Source organism: Cervus canadensis, chromosome 11, assembly GCF_019320065.1.
Source record: "Cervus canadensis isolate Bull #8, Minnesota chromosome 11, ASM1932006v1, whole genome shotgun sequence".
Classification (NCBI taxonomy): Eukaryota; Metazoa; Chordata; class Mammalia; order Artiodactyla; family Cervidae; genus Cervus; species Cervus canadensis.
Genome location: NC_057396.1, coordinates 77,192,969 through 77,213,546, shown reverse-complemented (window position 1 = coordinate 77,213,546; position 20,578 = coordinate 77,192,969). Strand labels below are relative to the sequence as shown.

Here is a 20,578-nt window from a genome sequence, read left to right as displayed (position 1 = left end):
TTCCTCAGATAAGAAAGAGAAATTTAAAAATAAAAAATTCTGGGGAACTGGGGAACCCAAGTCATGATGACTTAGTTCGTTGCATAAAGCCAGCCCTCACCCCCGACGCTCACCTGAGAGCCTCAGAGGACTTCTCGTGAAACAAGTGCCTCAGACCGTAAGTGAGGGGTTGCTGTTCATCACCAAGTCATGTCTGACTCTTTGCAACCCCATGGACTGCAGCACACCAGGCCTCCCTGTCCATCACCATCTCCCAGGGCTTGCCCATGTTTCCCCTTCACAGATTCCATCACCATCTCCCGGGGCTTGCCCATGTTTCCCCTTCATGGATTACTGCCTCCTTGTGACGAAGGGGCTTGCATAACTCAATGAAGCCATGCCGTGCAGGGCCACCCAAGACGGACGGGTCACAGAGGAGAGTTCTGACAGAATGCGGTCCACTGGAGGAGGGAATGGCAAACCACTCCAGTGTTCTTGCCACGAGAACCCCATGAACTGTAAGTGAGGTGGGGCCTTAGGAATCACCCCAACTTCAATGAAGTGGTTGCCCATAAATAGCCAAGAGGTTTCTGGGCATGAAAAGGCTTAGGAGAAAGTCCCCTAAAGAGTCACCCATTAGCCAGCCTCCCGGGACTTTAGTAAAGGACACTTGGCCTTCATCGCATACTAAGTCCCGAGTGACTCCTATGACCGTGCTGCCTAGACATGACCTTCAGACACCCTGGAAGGTCTGGAGTAGCTAAGCTTACGTAAGCAAATGGAAATCAGCATCAGCGGTTGGGAGTGGCTGGGATGGGGAGGCAGGCAGACTGCTTTACAAAGAGCAGCATACATAAGGGGAAGTAGAGAAACGCGAAACCTGCCTACACTGGGCTTGGGAACAGGAGACGTGGACACACCAGGAGACAGTGGGATGGCCCGGGCTGCCCTCCAGCTCCTGACCCTTCTCTGGGCTGTGACAAGGACCAGCACCCAGACCCAAAGCTCATGCTGTGAGTAGGGCATTTTTTCCAAGGAGGTCAAGGAAGCGGTTACCCTGGGGACAGGCAGAAACCTCAGACACTGACATCTAATGAGAGAGTGCCTGAAAGTAGCAATCGTGACAGGAGTTCCACTACAGGGTGTGTGTGTATGGTTCATCTCTCCTGACTTAATGGCATGAGTTCTTTGAGAGGCAAGTCTCTGCATTTTACATTAAGAGAAATTGAAATACTGTTGCAGGAATGATGGTTGATGATTCGGGGGGAGACCCTCAGTGACTATTCTGACCATGTGCCACTAGCAGTGAGAATGTTGGGTACCTGCTGAGGATAGGTCAGAGCCCAGATCCTTCTTATATCTCATGTAAAAGTGAGAAAAAGAGGGATGCAAGGAAATCAGTGATTTCTGGGAACATGCTAGAAATAGATGAAATGTCTGTGAGCCATAGCATTTGATGCTGCTAAGTAAAAAATCACTTTCTTAAAGATCACAGTTCTTTGGAAAGATGTAGGGACTAACTGGGGTTTCCCAGGGGCTCAGAATCTGCCTGCAATGCAGGAAACACAGGTTCGATTCCTGGGTTGGGAAGATCTCCTGGAGGAGGACATGGCAGCCCACTCCAGTATTCTTGCCTGGACAATCCCATGGACAGAGGAGCCTGGCGGGCTACAGGCCATGGGGTCATAAGAGTCAGACATGACTGAAGCGACTGACCATGCATGTGGGGACTGACTGGCCTCAAAAGGAAACCTCAGCGTTTTCTCCATTTCTCTTTAATAATCACCCCTAATGGGGGCATCCCCAAGGATACTAAGAGATGCTTTCTCCTAAGTGATGCAGAAAACATTTCTGAGAAGAGACAGTGAGGATGAGGGGTTTAGTAAATGGCTTTGCCCTTTGCAGCTGTTCCCTCAGCAAAGCAGCCCTGGGTCAATGGCATCCAAGTGATCATGGAGGACTCGGTGATCAACTCCACCTTCCCAAACCCCAGCATCCTGATTGCCATGAACCTGGCTGGAGCCTACAACTTGGAAGCCCAGAAGCTCCTGACTTTCGATCTCATGGCCAGTGACACAGCCGGTGAGAAACCAGAGCCCCTTAGCGGGCTCCCTGAATCTCCACTCCCAGACCCCCCTCCCCAAGTCCCTCCACCCCAACGCTACCTGTGATGGGGCTTGAATCACCCAAACACCTTTCCCTGCATCCCTGGAAGGGCGGAACCTCGAGTCCGGGCACTCACATAGGAGGGCAGTAAAGCAGAAAGAGCTCTAGATTAAACATAAATGAGCAGGCTTCCACGTCTGACTCTGCCACTTATTAACTCTGTGCCCTTGAAGTGGTCACAGATTCCTGTCAACCTCACCTCTGTCATTTACAAAATGCTGGTCATTCGAATAGCAATAACACTAGTAGCAGGATTTCTTTGATGGTCCAGTGGTTAAGACTCCACACTTCCAATGTAAGGTGATGCAAGTTCAATCCCTGGTTGGGGGAGAAACTAAGACCCCATATTCCATATGGCATGACTGAAAAAATAAACACGAACAGCAGTAATAACAAAAGCAATAAAATCTCTGTTCTGCCTACCTCACAGGAGTTGCCTTGAGGTCCAAGTTAGAGAAACAAGTAGAGTTAAAAGTGTCTTGTAACTAGACATGTTTCCATGTGAATTTGCAGGGGTATTCTTGCTGCCTTTCTAGGAAATCTGAATGAGGTGGTCAAACCACATAGAGGCCACCAGGTTGAACATTCCTGCAGTGTTTTCCCCCACCTCTTTCCTTAAGAAAGGTCAAAAAAACTATCTGATCACATTATTTTTGAAAAAATGAAAATTATCTGGAAAGAAGCAGAGAGCTCAGCCTGACCACTGGAGCACTCTCCTCTGGGAATGCCTTTGTTTACCAGTGTTTCCTCCACAGGCCTGGCCGCTGGAGCTCTCTCCTCTGGGAATGCCTTTGTTTAATGGTTTTCTCTCCTCCACAGGTCTGACCACTGGTCAGCTCGCCCTCACCATCATGGCCCTCATCTCCTCCTGCCGAGACCCTGGGGACAAAATATCGACTCTGCGGACACAAATGGAGGACTGGACACCTTCCAGTAAGACCTCATCAGAAGGGGGGCGGGGAGTGAGGCCCTTCCTGAGAATTTCTGTAAAGAGAAGACGGAAGGGCGGACGTGGAGGGAAGAGACTGGTGTTCCTCCACTCAGGGACACTGATAATCCCCACGTGAGGTCTCCACTTCCGGTCCAACGAACTAGAAAGACCGCCCTCCCGGGAGGACGTGACTGCATGCCTTCACCTGAAGACAGCAGCCTCCCTTTTATTCCGCGCCCCTGCCAGCTGCCATTCTTGGTCTGAGACACAGGAAGTTATCTCTTGCCGATACAGTATCTTCCTTTTTGGACAGGATTTCTAGCCATGTCCATTTCAAAGGTCTGGCTTTTCCTTTTTCACAAACACCTTCCTTGTGGTGAACGTTAGTCTTACTCAGGCTCCTGTCTCCTCTCAAGGCCTCGATTCCTATGCTTCCACCTTCTATGGGCCCAGTTTGGCCATCCTGGCTCTGTGCCAGAACAACCCAGAGACAGCCTTACCCATAGCAGCCCGCTTCGCCAAGGTCCTGCTGGCCAGCTCGTCTCCCTTTGACGTGGGTAAGTGGCCAGTTTTTAACGCTGCCCTGAGCTTGGAACACCAAGGTGTTCCAAGGGTAGAGCTGGGGGTGCTGTGGGGCGGGGGCTTTCCACGGAGGAGGAGGGGAGGACCAGGAAGATGTCCGCAGGTGAGAGATGCTGGGCAAACACTTGGTGGGCGTGTGAGGGATAAACGAAACATAAGGCACACACGAACAGAGAAAGGAAAACAGAAAACCAGGGCAAAACTCGACGTGTCTGGCAGTTACAGAATCTCCATGGGAACCAATAAGTGTGTCATCCAAGTCAGGAGTCGTTCCCAAACAGCAGTTAAATTATTAAACCAACGTCTAGACTCAGCCCCACCCTGAGCCTCCCCTTTAAACCCTACTGAACTCCAGGAGTTGGTGATGGACAGGGAGGCCTGGCGTGCTGTGGTTCATGGGGTTGCAAAGAGTCGGACACGACTGAGAGACTGAACTGAACTGAACTGATGCGTCCACACTCTGTTCTTCTCAGGGCTTCTCCTTACAACGTCCAAACATTCTCTTTATATTAAACAGCTCCTCTCTGAACCTTAAAGCCATGGCGCTCTCCTTCAAGGGTGCCCTGGAACCTTCTTATTCCTGCATCCTGCAAGGCTGCCTATGAACGGAGACTCTCTCCGCCACCCCGTCACACATAATGACCCCTTCTCGGCACGATGCCCTCTGTGAGGTCCCTCATCTGTGGTCATCTTTTCTCCTCCACCACTGTCTAAGCAATAGGATCAGCTCATGTTTTCACCCCTCACGCATGATAGGCAGCTTCAGCGGCCTCTCTCATTCCAGCCTCTGTTAGACCAACACTCAGGTCGAGGTTTGCTCAAGTATCTTCCCTGTGGGTCAGACACAGACTGGCCTCTGTTTCTCATCAGGGACTTTCCCATGACTGGGGCATCTCTGCCAGTTCAGGAAATTGGGACTTCTCGGCCAACACTGTCATCCTTAGTGAGATGATGCAACTTTGGGGTGGAGATTAGGGTGGGGAGGAAAAGGTTAGTGAGGGAAGAAAATGCCATCTGGCGAGTCTCTGGTTTGTTCCCGTCTCACTGTACCAGAGTTTGCCCATTTAGTTCACACGTAGTAAGAAGGAAAGGGATGAGGACCCCTGTAACCGGGTACCCCGGAGGAGGCAGGCCCCCCCTTCCCCTTCATCCAAGAGTTCACTGCCAAGGACCCCTGTATCAGGTACCCTGGAGGAGGCAGGCCCCACCAGCCCCCCTCATCCGAGAGCAACAGGAGAGAGGGCCGAGAGGGAAAAACAGGTACAAGCAACGAATGCTGAAGGAGTTCAGAAAAGAGACCGCGCCTGTTGGGTGGGATGACAGAGGAGGCTTCACTGAGAAGTGACGACGGCTGGGACTCCACCAAGCACTGACTTTTTGGAAGATAAATGCTGGGACATGGGAAGCAGGGTTGAAAATGCTACCAGTCAACTTTCATTCCAGGCGTGAGCCTTGGCGTCGTGCGGAGCGGCTCTCAGGTCCTTTGCTCCTTACTAGCTGTGAGGCCCCTGGGGGGTTCCCCAACCTCTCTGAGTCTTCATGCTCATCCTTGGAATGGAGACCATCAGAGGTCCTATCTCACAGGCTGTCCTGAAGGGTCAGGGAGGTTACTGAACACAGTAAAGTGAAAAAGTGAAGTCAGCCCCACAGTCGTGTCCGACTTTGCGATTCCATGGACTACAGCCTGTCCCCCTCCTCTGTCCGTGGAATTCTCCAGCAAGAGTGCCAGACTGGGTTGCCATTTCCTTCTCCAGGGGATCTTCCTGACTTGGGGACCAAGCCCGGGTCTCCTGCACTGCAGATTCTTTACCAACTGAGCCACTAGGAAAGCCCCCATTGAACGCAGCAATCCAACAGTAAAACGTGGGTTGTTCCTATTGTGGAGGGGGTGGTGGTCTTACCCTCTGCTCTGATTCACAGACGCGGGAGCAGTGGCGACCTTGGCTCTGACCTGTATGTACAACAGGATCCCCATAGGTTCGGAGGAAGGGTACCGCGCCCTGTTCGCTCAGTCACTAAAGAAGATCGTGGAGGATATCAGCACGAGGATCCGAGACAACGGCATCATCGGAGACATCTACAGCACTGGCCTTGCCATGCAGGTAAACGCATGCTGCAGGAGACGCAGGTTCAATCCCTGGTCGGGAAAATAGACCCCACATGCTGCACAGCCTGGCAAAAAAAAAAAAAAAAAATGCAGGTAAGCCTTAATTCCCCTAACTTCACCGGTAAAGTATAAAAACAAATAAACATGAACTTTTTGTTTCCTTGGGGAAAAATAATAAATCCAAGAAATGTATTTGTTTGCTATTAATAATGATCAGTTTGTTCATAAAAATTCCCACGTGGCCCTAGTGGTAAAGAACCCACCTGCTAATGCAGGAGACATAGGAGACCCAGGTTCGATCCCTGGGTTGGGAAGATCCCCTGGAGGAGGGCATGGCAACCCACTCCAGTATTCTTGCCTGGAGAATCTCATGGACAGAGGAGCCTGGCAGGCTACAGTCCATGGGGTGGCAAAGAGTCTTGGACACAATTGAAGTGACTTAGCACGACAGTTTGGTCTATTAAAAAAAAAATAAGGCTATTAGAGTAAGTCCTCAAATAACATTGACTTTTCTGACTTCATCTTGCCAATCAAATGTTCTTTTATCAGCCTTATATCTTGATCCAAAAAAAAGTGGGATCATATTCAAAATGATTAATGAAAGTAAGCCAAAGCTGCCTAGACAACTAATTTTTGTCAAGCTGTTTTACTCTGTCGATGTCATTTCAACCTCACAAAGATCCCTACTACACGGCAACACCAGATGTGTATGGCCATCCAGTTTAGACTCTGTGCAGCGTTCCCCTGGGGTAGAGTCTCAGGCTCAGATGCTGTGAGATGCTGCTTGATATAGCTCCAAATACAACCACACACACACACACCTCTCCCTCCGTTGATTAGGGCAGCAGCCTCCTATGGAAAACACACCAATAAAATAGGGAGAGAGAGAACCAACTAGAATCAGAAATTAAAGGGTTATCTGCAGCCAAATCATCTCAAAATGCCCTGTGAAGTGAAGTCGCTCAGTCGTGTCCGACTCTTTGTGACCCCGTGGACTGTAGCCTGCCAGGCTCCTCGGTCCATGGGATTTTCCAGGACAGAATACTGGAGTAGGAAGCCATTTCCTTCTCCAGGGGATCTTCCCAACCCAGGGATCGAATCCGGTTCTCCCGAATTGCAGGCAGACTCTCTACCTTCTGAGCCCTACAGGAGTAATAGAAAAACTACATTATGACCTTGCCAACATGGAATGCCCAAGAACTAGAGAATCATAATATTATGCTTAGTGAAATAAAACAGGCAGAAAAAGACAAATGCTATATGATATCACTTACATGTAGAATCTAAAAAATAATACAATGAATGTATATGCAAAACAGAAACATTCTCGTAGATATAGAAAACAAACTTGTGGTTACCAAAAGGGAGTGAGAAGTGGAAGGACGAACTAGGGGCATGGGGTGAACAGATACAAACTACTAGGTATAAAACGGATCAACAACGAGGGTATGCTATGTAGCACAGGGCTTTATAGCCATTATCTTGTAATAACCTATCATGGAGTATAACCTGCAACAATACTGAAGCACTATCCTATATGCCTGAAACTAAAATAATATTATACAATCCATGAAATTCTCCAGGCCAGAATACTAGAGTGGGTAACCATTCCCTTCTCCAGGGGATCTTCCCAACCCAGGGATCGAACCCAGGTCTCCCACATTGCAGGCAGATTCTTTACCAGCTGAGCCATCTGGAAAGCCCATAAATCAACTATACATCAATAAAAAATAAAGAAACAGAATCATGGTGTTATGATGCCAACCCTAAATCTAATTTAGTTCTGGATTAGTGCAGGAGGATGTATAGAATGGTTTGGTATTCTGTATATTAAATTAGCAATGCAATGTATAGCATGGTGACTATAGTTAATAATACTATATGATATATTTAAAAGTTACTAAGAGAGCAAATCTTAAGTTTTCATCACAGTATAAACACAGCGGAACTATGTGTGGCAATGGATGGCTAGACTATATTGCAACCATTTGACAGTATATACAAACATAAAACATACAGTACACCTGAAACAAATATAATGTTACATGTCAATTATATCTCAATTTTTAAAATATTTTTAAAATTAAGATTAAAAAATCAGCAAAGGCCATAAGTAGACTAGAAATCTGTTCATGTTACACATAAGAGTGGATACAAAATCCCCAATGTGCCATGGAACCAACTAGTGAAAATAAAATCAGTTTCTATATTATGTTTCAGTCAGTGGAATTTTGCCAGAGAACAAAACACCATTTTACTGGCTGAATCACACAGGAGCATTCCCAGGGCTCTGGTCTAGAAAGCTTTGTAGTGGGACAAAGGAAGTCTGGAAGAAATTCATGGTGTTTTTTTCATGACTCACTTAAAATAACCTTGCTCTCTTTAGCGCCAGAGAGAGAAGTGTTTGCTTTTGTTAATTTAGTTTGTCAATTCTGCAAGGTACACTGTGATATGCTGTACCTGAGAATTAAAAGTTTCGCTTGGAAAAAGGCAGGGCCTCATTCATATCCAAATATCAAAGGCCAGGTGGATTTCTCGTCAGTTACATAGCCTCTCCCTAACTCCAGCATGCCAGGGTTTCTTACCCAGGCAATCTGAAGTTTGAAATCACCAGGTATCTACTATACACTTTTTCTAATCTAAAATATTCTGGTGTCAAAAGCCAAGTGTTTCTGTTGCTGTTCAATCTCTCAGTCGTGTCCAACACCATGGACTGCAGCATGCCAATCTTCCCTGTCCATCACCATCTCCCAGAGCTTGCTCAAACTCATGTCCACTTGAATTAGTGATGCCATCCAACCATCTCATCCTCTGTCATCCCCTTCTCCTCCTGCCTTCAGTCTTTCCCAGCATCAGGGTCTTTTCCAATGAGTCAGTTCTTCACATCAGGTGGCCAAAGTATTGGAGCGTCAGCATCAAAGTTTCTAAGACTCTAACAACTTGAGCTTGAATCCCAGATTGACCACCATCTTGGGCAAATATTGACTTTCTTGGGATTTCATTTTCCCCATAATAGCAAAGGTATAAAAAAAAAATCACAGACATAACATGGCTTTTAATAACTGAGGTCTTTCCCAAGGGAATAAGGTGAATTAAGCTTTCTCCGCAGCCTTCACTTACCTCTGCCTGCTATCATTGCCCTTCAAGTGACCTAGGCCACTCACATTGCTTCCCAGGGGCACTCATGGGGCTTTCCCTCTGTTCCTGAATCCCTGCTCTTTCTTCCATCAACATGCCAATGCTTTCAAGTTTCCTCTGGCAAGAACTTAACTTGGAGAGGTAAACTTCTCCTGCCAAGCTACTATTGACTTCTAACAATGAACGCATCGTTGTTGCTGTTCTGTCACTGAGTCGTGTCCGACGCTGCAAGCCCATGGACTGAAGCACCGTGCACTCCAGCAGGCTCCTCTGTCCTCCACCATCTTCCCAGGTTTGTTCAAATTCATGTCCACTGAGTCAGTGATGCTGTCTCACCATCTCATCCTCTGCCGCCCCCTTCCTTTTTGCTTAATGCATCACTCCTTTCTAGAGAGTTGCTGTTAGTAATGTTTTATCCCAAAGGGATACAGATCACTTAGCAGGATCTGGGAGAGGAACGTGGCTAGCGGACAAAACGTGGTTGCTGAGAAATCCTAATGGATACCCTTTAACCAAAGAGCCCAGTAAAGCGGACTCTGGGAAGAGCCACTGTCATGGTTGTGGAGGTCAACAGTGCCTGTCAGAACTGCCTGTTTGCTGACACTGTTGCCTCCAGCTCACAACCGCATCTGGCTCCCCTCTCGCATCTCCCATTTATCATTCGAAGCATCACATGAATCAGTCGTCAGCAACTCCAATCCATTAACATGCTCTGGTGGCTGTGATCAGTACAACCCTAAAGAGAGGGAGATGGGAGGACAGCTTCCACATCATACATTAAAAAATGCTGCCGCAGGGACTTCCTCGACAGGCGTGTCATTAAAACTCTGTGTTTCCACTGCAGGGGGCACGGATCCCATCCCTGGTTGGGGAACTAAGATCCCAAGAGACTTGGCCAAAAAAAATTTTTTTTAATTAAAAAAGATGCTTTTGCACAGTATCCCATCTGAAACTCCAATGACTACCCCTAAGGTAAGGCAGGAGCTACGATTTCTAATTTACCCATGAGATAGAAAACTCAGTAGAGTGACTTGCATGGTATATTCATCAAAGACTCATTATGCAGATAACAGAAACTCGAACAGTTTTTGCTTAAGAAAAAAAAACTGAGATTTACTATTTCACATAAACTAGAGACTCCAGGTGATTTCAGAATTAATCAGAATAAAGGTCTCAAATAAAATACCAGGGATCAGTCTATCATCGTCTCTCAGTCATGATTTTTCTGCTTCTCTCCTGCTTCTTCAAAGTGTCTGAGAAAAATGGTCACTAGCGCCTTCAGTTCAGTTCAGTTCAGTCGCTCAGTCATGTCCAACTCTTTGCGACCCTATGGACTGCAGCATGCCAGGCCTCCCTGTCCATCACCAACTCTCAGAGCTTACTGAAATTCGTGTCCATTGAGTCAGTGATGCCATCCAACCATCTCATCCTCTGTCAACCAGTTCTCTTCCCGCCTTCAATCTTTCCCAGCATCAGGGTCTTTTCAAATGAGTCAGTTCTTCACATAAAGTGGCCAAAGTATTGGAGTTTCAGCTTCAGCATCAGTCCTTCTAATGAACACCCAGTACTGATTTCCTTTAGGATGAACTGGTTGGATCTCCTTGCAGTCCAAGGGACTCTCAAGAGTCTTCTCCAACACCACAGCTCAAAAGCATCAATTCTTCAGTGCTCAGCTTTCTTTATGGTCCAAGTTTCACATCCACATATGACTACTGGAAAAACCATAGCTTTGACTAGATGGACTTTTGTTGGCAAAGTAATGTCTCTGCTTTTCAATAGCCTGTCTAGGTTGGTCATAACTTTTCTTCCAGGGAGCAAGCCTCTTTTAATTTCATAGCTGCAGTCACCATCTGCAGTGATTTTGGAGCCCAAAAAAGTGAAGTCTGTCACTGCTTCCACTGTTTCCCATCTATTTGCCAAGAAGTGATGGGACCGGATGCCATGATCTTAGTTTTCTGACCGCTGAGTTTTAGGCCAGCTTTCTCACTCTCCTCTTTCACTAGCGCCTTAGTGATTACTAACCCGTAAGGGAAAGAGAAGAGGCTTCTCCCTCAGGGGTCTGTATGTCAGGGAAGGACTCTGATTGGCATGTGCGTCCGCCAATCACCGTCACCAAGAGGACGCACGCGGCGATTAGCCCCGCCCCTGCGTCGCAGCCTAGGCCCGGGCTACGGAACCTCTGGCTGGCGCTCCTGTGTGATCAAATGAGTGGCCAGTCCCCCGAAGGGTATGCGGAGCAGAGAGTGAAGAGGTCTACCTCTGTGAGACGGCCAGGTTGTCCTAGACGAGAGCTCCCCAGAGGCTTGCTTTGCCAGCTCTCCTTGCCCTTCTCCATCTAAGAACTGTGAGCAAATGCAACCGCCCGGATAGCGCTCCCTGGATCTAAGTGTTGTTCAGTCCCGAAGTCGTGTCCGGCTCAATGCGACCGCGTGGACTACAGCCCGCCAGGCTCCTCTGTCCATGGGATTCTCCAGGCAAGGATGCTGGAGTGGGTTGCCATTTCCTCCTCCCAGGGATCTTCGCTACCCAGGAATTGAACCTGCGTCTCCTACCCCTCCTGCATAGGCAAGCAGATTTTTTTTTTTACCGCTGAGTCACCTGGGAAGGCTCCATCTAAGGGTAGCTCAGATATTTACTGAGGCGCTGCTATGTGACAGACACTGCACTAAGCAGGGGGGACACAGCTGTGAATGAGACAGACATTGTCTGGAACCTCTGGCTGATCACAAAGGTTAGTGATGGAGTCTAACCCTCACAGGACTTACAAAGGCCAACTCTCGGCTATACCTAATCTGTGTGTGTGTGTCTCTTCCCCCTGGCCCCAGGCTCTCTCCGTGACACCTGAGAGACCTAACAAGGAGTGGGATTGCCAGCAGACGGTGGATACTATACTGGACGAGATCAAGGAGGGGAAATTCCAAAACCCCATGTCCATCGCCCAAATCCTCCCTTCACTGAAAGGCAAGACCTACCTAGATGTGCCCCAAGTGTCCTGCAGCCCTGGTAAGGACTCTGAACATCTCTCTCTCCCTATAAGGTGGCGTCTTATGCCAGGAATGACAGGTGGACCTCAGTGGTATATGTAATGACAGATGGACCTAAGTGGACCAATCGTAAGTGGCATAAGGGCTTCTTATACCCGTGACTTCCAGGCAGACAGAGCCACGTCTGACGTCCGGTCCCCCAGAGCTGTGTGCCAGCACGCAGCCATGCTGTCCTGCCCTTGGAATTCAGCCCCATGTCCACCTCATTCGGCACACGTTTTTTGAGCACCTACTATAGGTAAGGTGTTTTGTGGGATGCCGGTGGAGAGAGGTCCATGGTCCTAACAAATTAATGACTTCATTCATTCATTTGACAAGTGCAACAAGCATGACGCAGGATCTTGTCATATCTGCTCGTTACAAAGCCAGGAGATAAAGTGTAGACAAAAACTACAGTATTTGGAAGAGTGAAATAAATATTAAGTAGGGACCTCCTGGCACTCCAGTGGTTATGATTCCATCTTGCAATGAAGGAGGGGAAGGGTTGATCCCTGATTAAGGGACTAAGACCCCATATGTGTTCACTCGCTCAGTCATGTCCGACTCTGTGTGATGCTATGGACTGCAGCATGCCGGACTTCCCTGTCCTTCACACCTCACAGCCAAAAACCCAGAAAACAAAATGAAAGCAAAATTGTCACAAATTCAGCAAAGACTTTAAACAATGGTCCACATCAAAAAAAATCTTTAAAAAGAAAGAAGTATTGAGTAGAAATAGAAGCGTCTCACACTGCAAAAGCAAAGAAAGTCTGACCAATCATGAGTTTGCCTGGGAGGCTTAGGGGAAGAGCGAAGTTGACTCTACAGTCAAGACTTAGAGATGCAAGAATATGCTTACAGCGCACCACAGGGATGGGCTGAGAACCTGGCACAGAGATGTTATACATTTCCTTCTAATGACATACTAACATAAAATGTGATTCTTCTTACATTGCATGGACTTCCTGGTACAAGCAGTGATTAGCAAGCTCCTTGTCAGGCTCAGTACAGAATCTACAGACACCACAATTAAGCAATCCAGTCCCAATTGTACCAAACTCAGCTACACTCACCTAACTCCTTAGGCTGCTTACCAAAGATTTCCCAACTTGAGCAAGGTAGCCGTAGAGTCCTTCCTAGGATTCCACACTAGTTACCCAGGTATTTTGTTAAATGGTCTGAAACGTATTACCTTTGCTTCTAGATTCTTCGGGTTAACAAAAAGCCCCAAGTGAACAGGGAGTGTCATGTACAATACGTGACTTAGGGGTCACAATCTCCCCTTCAGTTTAAAAATTCTTTTAACAAAAGAAATGTTCATTGTTAAGGGAGCTGTCGGTTCTTTGGCTGTGACCATTTCTCTAGAAAGGTAAACAGCTTCATAGATCACACCAGTTTCTCAGAACATTCCACAAAGCACACAGAATCATTGTCATTTCTTGAAATGTTTCTGGGATGCTCTGCCAAAGACAGAGATGCTGCACCTAGACTGCTAACTCCATAGTCTTTAACGAGTTTGGCCTCTGTGCTCTTCACAGATCAAGAGGTGAAACCAACTCAATCCGACTTTCCCAGCCCTGTTCCCACCTCAGCCTCCAACATCACTGTCGTCTACACCATAAGTAACCAGCTGAGGGGCGTGGAGCTGCTCTTCAACGTGACCATCAGTGTGAGCGTGAAGAAAGGATCCGTGCTGCTCGTCGTCCTGGAGGAAGCACAGCGCCGGAACCCCAAGTTCAAGTGAGCGCTCCAGTGACTCTTGCCGCTCCTTCCAAGTTCAGTCTGAATCCCCATTCTCTCTCCTTCCTTCATGTTCCTGCTTTTTTCCCTTCTGATAAAGTAACAGATCTTTATCGAATAGCCCCTTGAGGTGCCTGCGATCTAGTAATGAAGCAAGGCCCTCATGAAAATTAAATCACTCAAGTGATTTAATAGATAATGGAGTTTTCAAAACAGGAATTCAGAGAGAGAGCACAGAGTGGATTAGAAGGGTCGAGGAATGCTTTTGATCGCCTCAAAGAATAGGCCTCATACAGGAAGATATGAAAGGATGGTATTCCCAGAGGAGGGGATTTTATCACCCCAGAGATAACAAGTTTGGGTATAAATTCCTTGAACTCTTAAAGAAGGACAAAACATTTGAGACAGAACTGAGCAAGGAATTTAGGGTCAATGAATAAACCAGCTTGACTAGAGAACAGAATACAGGCCTGAACTAAATGAACGGTGCCTGAAGGGATAGACTGGGTGATACTGTAGACAGCCTGAAATCCCAGGCTAAGGAAATGGGACTTCACGCTGTGGTGAAGCATTGCAAGTTTTTGAGTAAGATAAGTGTTGCAAAATGTTAACTGGGTTGGAGAATGAATGACAAGAAGGAAAGCAGGGGCGTGACTACAGAAACGGAGCTGTTACACAAAGTGAGGAGGACTTTATCTAGGAGAAACGCACTCATGCCAAGGAAGATGCCTCAGGGCTTGTGAGGGACTGGACGTGGAGGGGCAAGAGAAAGAAGCTTCAAAACTGTTGATGGGAGTGTCAGTAAGAAAGAGTGTCCTTCAGAGAAAAACAATCCCTTTAGACATGTTTGATTGTCTGAGTTTGAAGTGGAATCATCAGGAAGCTTTTGGAGGTCTGAAAGAAGTCCTAGAAAAAGAGGGCAGGGTAAGCAAAAGAGACTGGGTCCTCATCCAACAGAGACGATGATGGAAGTTAAGGACTGTGTAGTAGGTGGCAGATACAATGCTTCCACTAAAACCTGAGACAGATATAATTATTCCCATTTTACAGACAGAACCACTTATATCCAACACAGTTAAGTAATGTTCTAAAGATCACATAACATGTCACTAGTAGAGTTGAGATCTGAAGCCACATTTAACTGATTCCGAAGCCCATGTTCTTCCCACTGCCCAATTGGGGAAAAAAATGAAATAAAAAGGAGAACATTAAGCTTTGGGGAATATTTGTAGTTTGCAAAAAGAGGGAACAGTAGGGAAATATGGAGAAGCTAAGCTGTAAGAGGGGGGAAGGGGAAGATGCTAAGCCATGGAAAGAAAAAGATGAGTTACTTTCAAAGGAAAGATGACATAATCCAAATTCTGCAGAGAGATGTCCGGGAGAAAGACTGACAAAGGCCAAGGAATTGACGAATGGGTGACGCGGGAGCAGGGGCTCAGGGTTAGAATAAGTACACGGGTCTGCAGACCAGCTCAGAGCTTCTCCAACTTCTGTAGAACAGGTTGGGATAAAGATCACATTTCTAGAATACTTAATTTGCCAACAATCTTCTGAATATACTTTACTTCCTCTCCAATCTTAGCTTTAATTTTGCCTGAATTTTATTTTTCTAATTAAACTGTAGTAAATATACATAGGATAAATTTTGAGGAGGAAAAGCGTAAAGAAGAAAACAAAGCATCCATAGTCTATCCAGAACATAATCACTGTTGATAGTTTTTATAATTTTACAGGTATTTTGTCCATGCGTATTACAAATAGTTGTGATTCATATATACATGAAATAGATAAATATTTCTCATCCAATGTGTACCCCACATTTTCACTTAATATTATTGCATAAGCATTTTTCCATGTCACTGAAAACTACTGAAAAATATGCATTTTATATTCCATCACTCACCTAATTTTTTTGCCCATTGTTGAACATTAACATTTTTTAATTTGCTTATTGATAAGTTTTTTTAAAACCCATTTGTATTTTTATTTAATTCCAAGTGAAGTAAATGATTTGTTCATTAGTCATTTTCACTTTCTCTTTTAGACATCTTTTTCTGATCTTTGAAGCATTTAGAAGGTCTCTGGCCCTTCATCTTTTTTTATTGCCTGACTTGGAGTGAGGCATTAATCATGTATGATATTATTCTCACAGATTTGAAACAACCATGACATCCTGGGGACTTCAGGTCTCTTCAATTAACAATATCGCTGGAAATGTTAATGACAAGACATACTGGCAATTCCTGAGTGGCAAAACACCTTTAATAGAAGGTGAGTGAAGAAAAGGAATGTAGGCACTTTTTCCACTGTTTGAAGTCTAAATTCTTTCATTTCCAAATTTAATTCATTCATTTATTTAATCAATAAATAATTGTGAGAGTATGTGTATATACAATAGTTGTATATATAGCAGCTTTGTATGTACATATGCACTTATATCATAAATATACAGTGGTGTTAGATAGATAAATAAATAGAACAAATGAGTAATTATTTTAAAATGTTTTTTAAAAAAATCAAGAATCCTGGGACATCTCTGGTGGTCCAACAGTTAAGACTCCACGCTTCCACTACAGGGGACAAGAGTTTGATCTCTGATCGGTGAACTAAGATCCCATATGCTGTGTGGCTCAGAAAAAAAAAAATCAAGAATTCTAACATCACTCTGAGCTAGTGGAAAAAAAAAATTCAGTGAAGAAAAGTGGATTGACCTAAAGTAATAAGAGCTAAAGAAAGAAAAAGCAGATGTGAGAAAGACTTAAAACCAACAAAAAAAAACAACAACAAAAAAGTGTGTGATCTAAGAAGATGGCCACTTTAGGGTTAAAAGACACATATGCGTGAAACAAGAGAACAGCAAACTCACAGCCAGAGGAAATCAATGAGGGATAAAATAACAGCTATCAATGTCGTGATGTTACTTTATTTCCTGTTCACATCAACTCTGTAGGTATTAGTGACTGTCCTTTTAAGCAGAAAAAACAACAACAACAACAAAAAAACCTGTCTCAGAAAGAAAAGAGACTTGCCCGAGGCATATACATAGTATGTGATGGAGCAGGAATCAAGTCCACAGCTTCCCTCAAAGTCCATTTTTCACCTTCTTTCATAGTAGTGTTTTTAAAAATTGCCAAAAAGAAGAATGTTTGCTTGGAGAAATTTCGAAGAATGAAACTCAGACTCAGCAAAAACCTTAACTATCTCCAAAGTGTTTGCACAAACGCTAAAATATTCTCTGACTTAAAGAGCACTGGTCTACTTTGTCTAAGGATGATGTTAAGTTAACCAGATGTTCACAGAGAGATGTGACCATCCCTTCACACAGTTGTGAAGTCAGTAGAGTCATAGCAGAGTCGGACTGGAGCTTTGTCAAGATGCTTCGTTATCCAAGATAACAACGAGAGAGATGTCTTTCCTAGCACCTGTCATGAATTGAACAAAATCTGGCCCGTCAGAATTGGTGGAATTGCAGCCAAGCATAAAAGAAAGATTTTAGAGTCTCATAAGCCTTGGTTTGAAACACCCCCCCTCTTGTTTAGCCACATGGCCCAGCTTGTGGGATTTTAGTTCCCCGACCAGGGATCAAACCTGGGCCCTGGCAGTAAGAGCACTGAGTCCTCGCCACGGGACCAACAGGCAGTTCCTAAAGCCCTTTCTTATTTTCTAGCTACGCTAAGCAGATAATGGCTCTTCTCTGAGCCACGGTGCCCACAGCTACCAACTGGAAATAAAAATGCCCTTTAGGTTATTGTGAGGATTAGAAATAACACATTTGAAACGAGTAAGTTCACTGCCTTTTGCATGGTATTTGTTCAAAAATGCGTATCACTCTTGTTATCAATTCTCTTACAGTTTTCATCTCATTAATTGCCCTGGAAACTTAAATCAGGTTTATTCTCCTGTCTGCTAGTTACTTTTCTTCTCTGGGGGGAAAAAATGTCCTCTGAGATCCAAAATGATTTGGGCCTGGAATTGTCATGCTTTCTGACGCCTGGCTACTTCAAACTTAATCATCAGTTATGTCATAGTCTGTGTTCCCTGCCCAGAAAGACAAAAATTCTCAACCAACTGCCCTTCTTAAACCCTCCAAAATGTAGGCATTCCCAACTTGAATGCTCTAAATTTGGCTTACATGTGCCATTTTAATAGTAACAACTTTCTTGCACATTTATTATGTGTTAGGTACTGTATTAGGCACTGGCAGTCATTATTTCTAATCCTGGAAATAATTCTTCAGCATAAATACTAGTAGTCCAGTTGTATATAGGAGGGAAGGAGTCTGGGACAATCTAAGGGGTTTGGCCAAACATTTGCTCCACATGGCAGCTGAGAGCCTGAAAAAAAAAGACCTTGAAGTCTCAACTCCATGCTTCCTTCATACTGGTTAACTCTGGAGATCTTGTTCCCCTAACAAATTTAACGGGCTTCCCAGGTGGCGCTAGTGGTAAAGAACCCGCCTGCCAATGCAGGAGACGTAAGAGACGCAGTTTCCATCCCTGGGTGGGGAAGGTCCCCTGGAGAAGGAAATGGCACCCCACTCCAGTCTTCTTGCCTGGAGAACCCCATGACAGAGGAGCCTGGCAGGCTACAGTCCACGGGGTCACCAAGAGCTGGACAGGGCTGAAGCGACTCAGCGGCCCACTGGCAGCCAATGTAACCGGGGATCCTGCGGGCGGCGGGCGTGGCCGCGGGCACCGCGGTCACTTCCGGTGGTTCTCTGCCTGTTTCCAGGAGTCGCTGACTACAGACCCTTCAACCGCGAGCACATCACAGCCAACTTCACTCAGTACTAAGAGAAGCGGGACTGAGCTTCTATCAAATGTCCCCAAAGGATGGCTGGAATTGTTTTTCACATCATTTGAAATCTATGCAAAAAAAAAAAAAAAAAGTGGGTATTTACGATGCCACCATATTACTGGTTAAAATATGGAAACCACAATGTAAAATAAATGATGCAAATCGCCGGAGTCTCAATGTCTGTGATCCATGAAAGAAGTCTGATTTTTCACGGCCATGATGGCCAGACATCATTTAAATGTAGGGTGAGGGTGAGGGAAAAGGGGCCCCTGGCTGATATATTGGAAGGTCATTCTGATCTCTTTTTGATTGATTAACCAACACAGTCTTTTATTCTATAAAGGAAATCTTTAAAAAAAACCTTTTTATATCTTATACCAAGTACTCCTTTTCAAATCACCTATTATAAACATAGACACATACACATTCATCCATACATGTGACAAAAATTATTCCATACGAAACTCCCAGAAGGTTCAGAACTAGATCAACGATGTTATATCACAATTCTCCCCTTCCATTTCCAATATTTGTTCTGGGTAAATCACATTTCAAATATATTTGATATAATTTATATTTATGCATAATTATATTTAATATTAATATAAATTTAGCATATGAAATATTTTATATATTAAAGGTAGACATATATCTGTAGCTGTGCTCCATAAATAATACATATAATATTTTGGATGTAAAATATAGGTGTGTATTGATAACCTCACCCTATCCTACGTATGTATATATATGTATACACACACACACACACACACACACACACACACACACGAAAAGTGAAAGTGAAAGTCGCTCAGTCGTGTCTGACTCTTTGCGACCCCACCCATGGGCTATACAGTCCATGGAAATCTCCAAGCCAGGACACTGGAGTAGTTACAGATCTTTCAGAGAAAAATTTAAGACAATAAACTCTAAACTCTGCTTGTTGGAGTCAATATTGGTACAAACTTTCTAAAGAAGAATATGAAAATGTGTATCAGAAGACCTAAGGTATACTCAACTTTGACCCCCAAAAGTCCCAATTTTGAAATTTATAGGAAGGGGAAAGCATAAGAGGACACAGATACATAAGAATCAAAACTTCAGCTGGGTGTGACTCCGGAACTCAAACCTGGTTCTGTAACAACCTAGGGGGTGGAATGCGGAGAGAGTTGGGAGGGACAGTTCAAGAGGAAGGGGACAGGTGTATACCTATGGCTGATTCACGTTGATGTTCGGCAGAAACCAACACAATTCTGGAAAGCAATTATCCTTCAATTTAAAAATAAATTTTAAAAAAGTCAGCTGGCACAATTAGAGAATAAGCCTTAGATGTGCAGCCTCAATAGACTTCCTAGAACTGAACCCAGACGTGGACAGGCTCAACTGCCGCATCACAGGCCACCCCTGCTGGCATCTGAGAGCAAGAACCTGCCCTCCGGTAACAGTCTGGCCCCCAGGAGAGAAGCATGGCCCACAGGCCCAGGTCCCCACCCTGTCACGGCTGTAAGGGAAGTCACAGGATCCCGGACAAAGGCCAGGACCGTCACCGTCACGGAAGGAGCCCTCAGGAAGTGGCGAAAACGCGCTTCCCAGGTGGCGCTGGTGGTAAAGCCGCCTGCCAACGCCGGAGACATAAGAGACGTGGGTTCAATCTCTGGGTCGGGAAGATCCCCTGGAGAAGGGAATGTCCACCCACTCCAGTATTCTTGCCTGGAGAGCCCCATGACAGAAGAGCCTGGTGGGCCACAGTCCATGGGGTCGCAAAGAGTCAGACACGCCTGACACAACCTAGCGTGCATGCACATTTCTTCTACACTTAATTTATTGTGTTTTTTTTACGAGTTTGTTCCTAGGTCAGGAAGATCCCCTGGAGTAGGAAACGGCAACCCACTCCAGTGTTTTGCTTAGAAAACTCCATGGACAGAGAAACCTGGCAGACTCTGGGGTCACAAAGAGTTGGATACGACTGAGTGCACACACACACATGATGTATCATAACATTTGTAGCATGGGGAAAATGGAAGCCATCTGTACGTCCAACAAAAGAGCAAAATAGGCAGACCCCTTGGATCTACATGATGGGATTCTTAAAAGTCACTAAAATTCATGTTGGAG

The 20,578-nt window shown here is 45.4% G+C and overlaps 1 protein-coding gene across 1 annotated transcript; it reads left to right on the top strand.

Annotated features, from left to right (window-relative positions):
* The first annotated feature begins 823 nt into the window (after positions 1-823).
* On the top strand, positions 824-18,629 carry CBLIF (cobalamin binding intrinsic factor). The gene is made up of 9 exons (XM_043482619.1): positions 824-992; positions 1,885-2,061; positions 2,965-3,078; positions 3,493-3,633; positions 5,579-5,760; positions 11,729-11,906; positions 13,465-13,666; positions 15,819-15,937; positions 18,398-18,629. The coding sequence occupies exons 1-9, from the start codon at positions 914-916 to the stop codon at positions 18,457-18,459; spliced, it is 1,254 nt and encodes a 417-aa protein (XP_043338554.1). The 5' UTR covers positions 824-913; the 3' UTR covers positions 18,460-18,629.
* Positions 18,630-20,578: the final 1,949 nt, after the last annotated feature.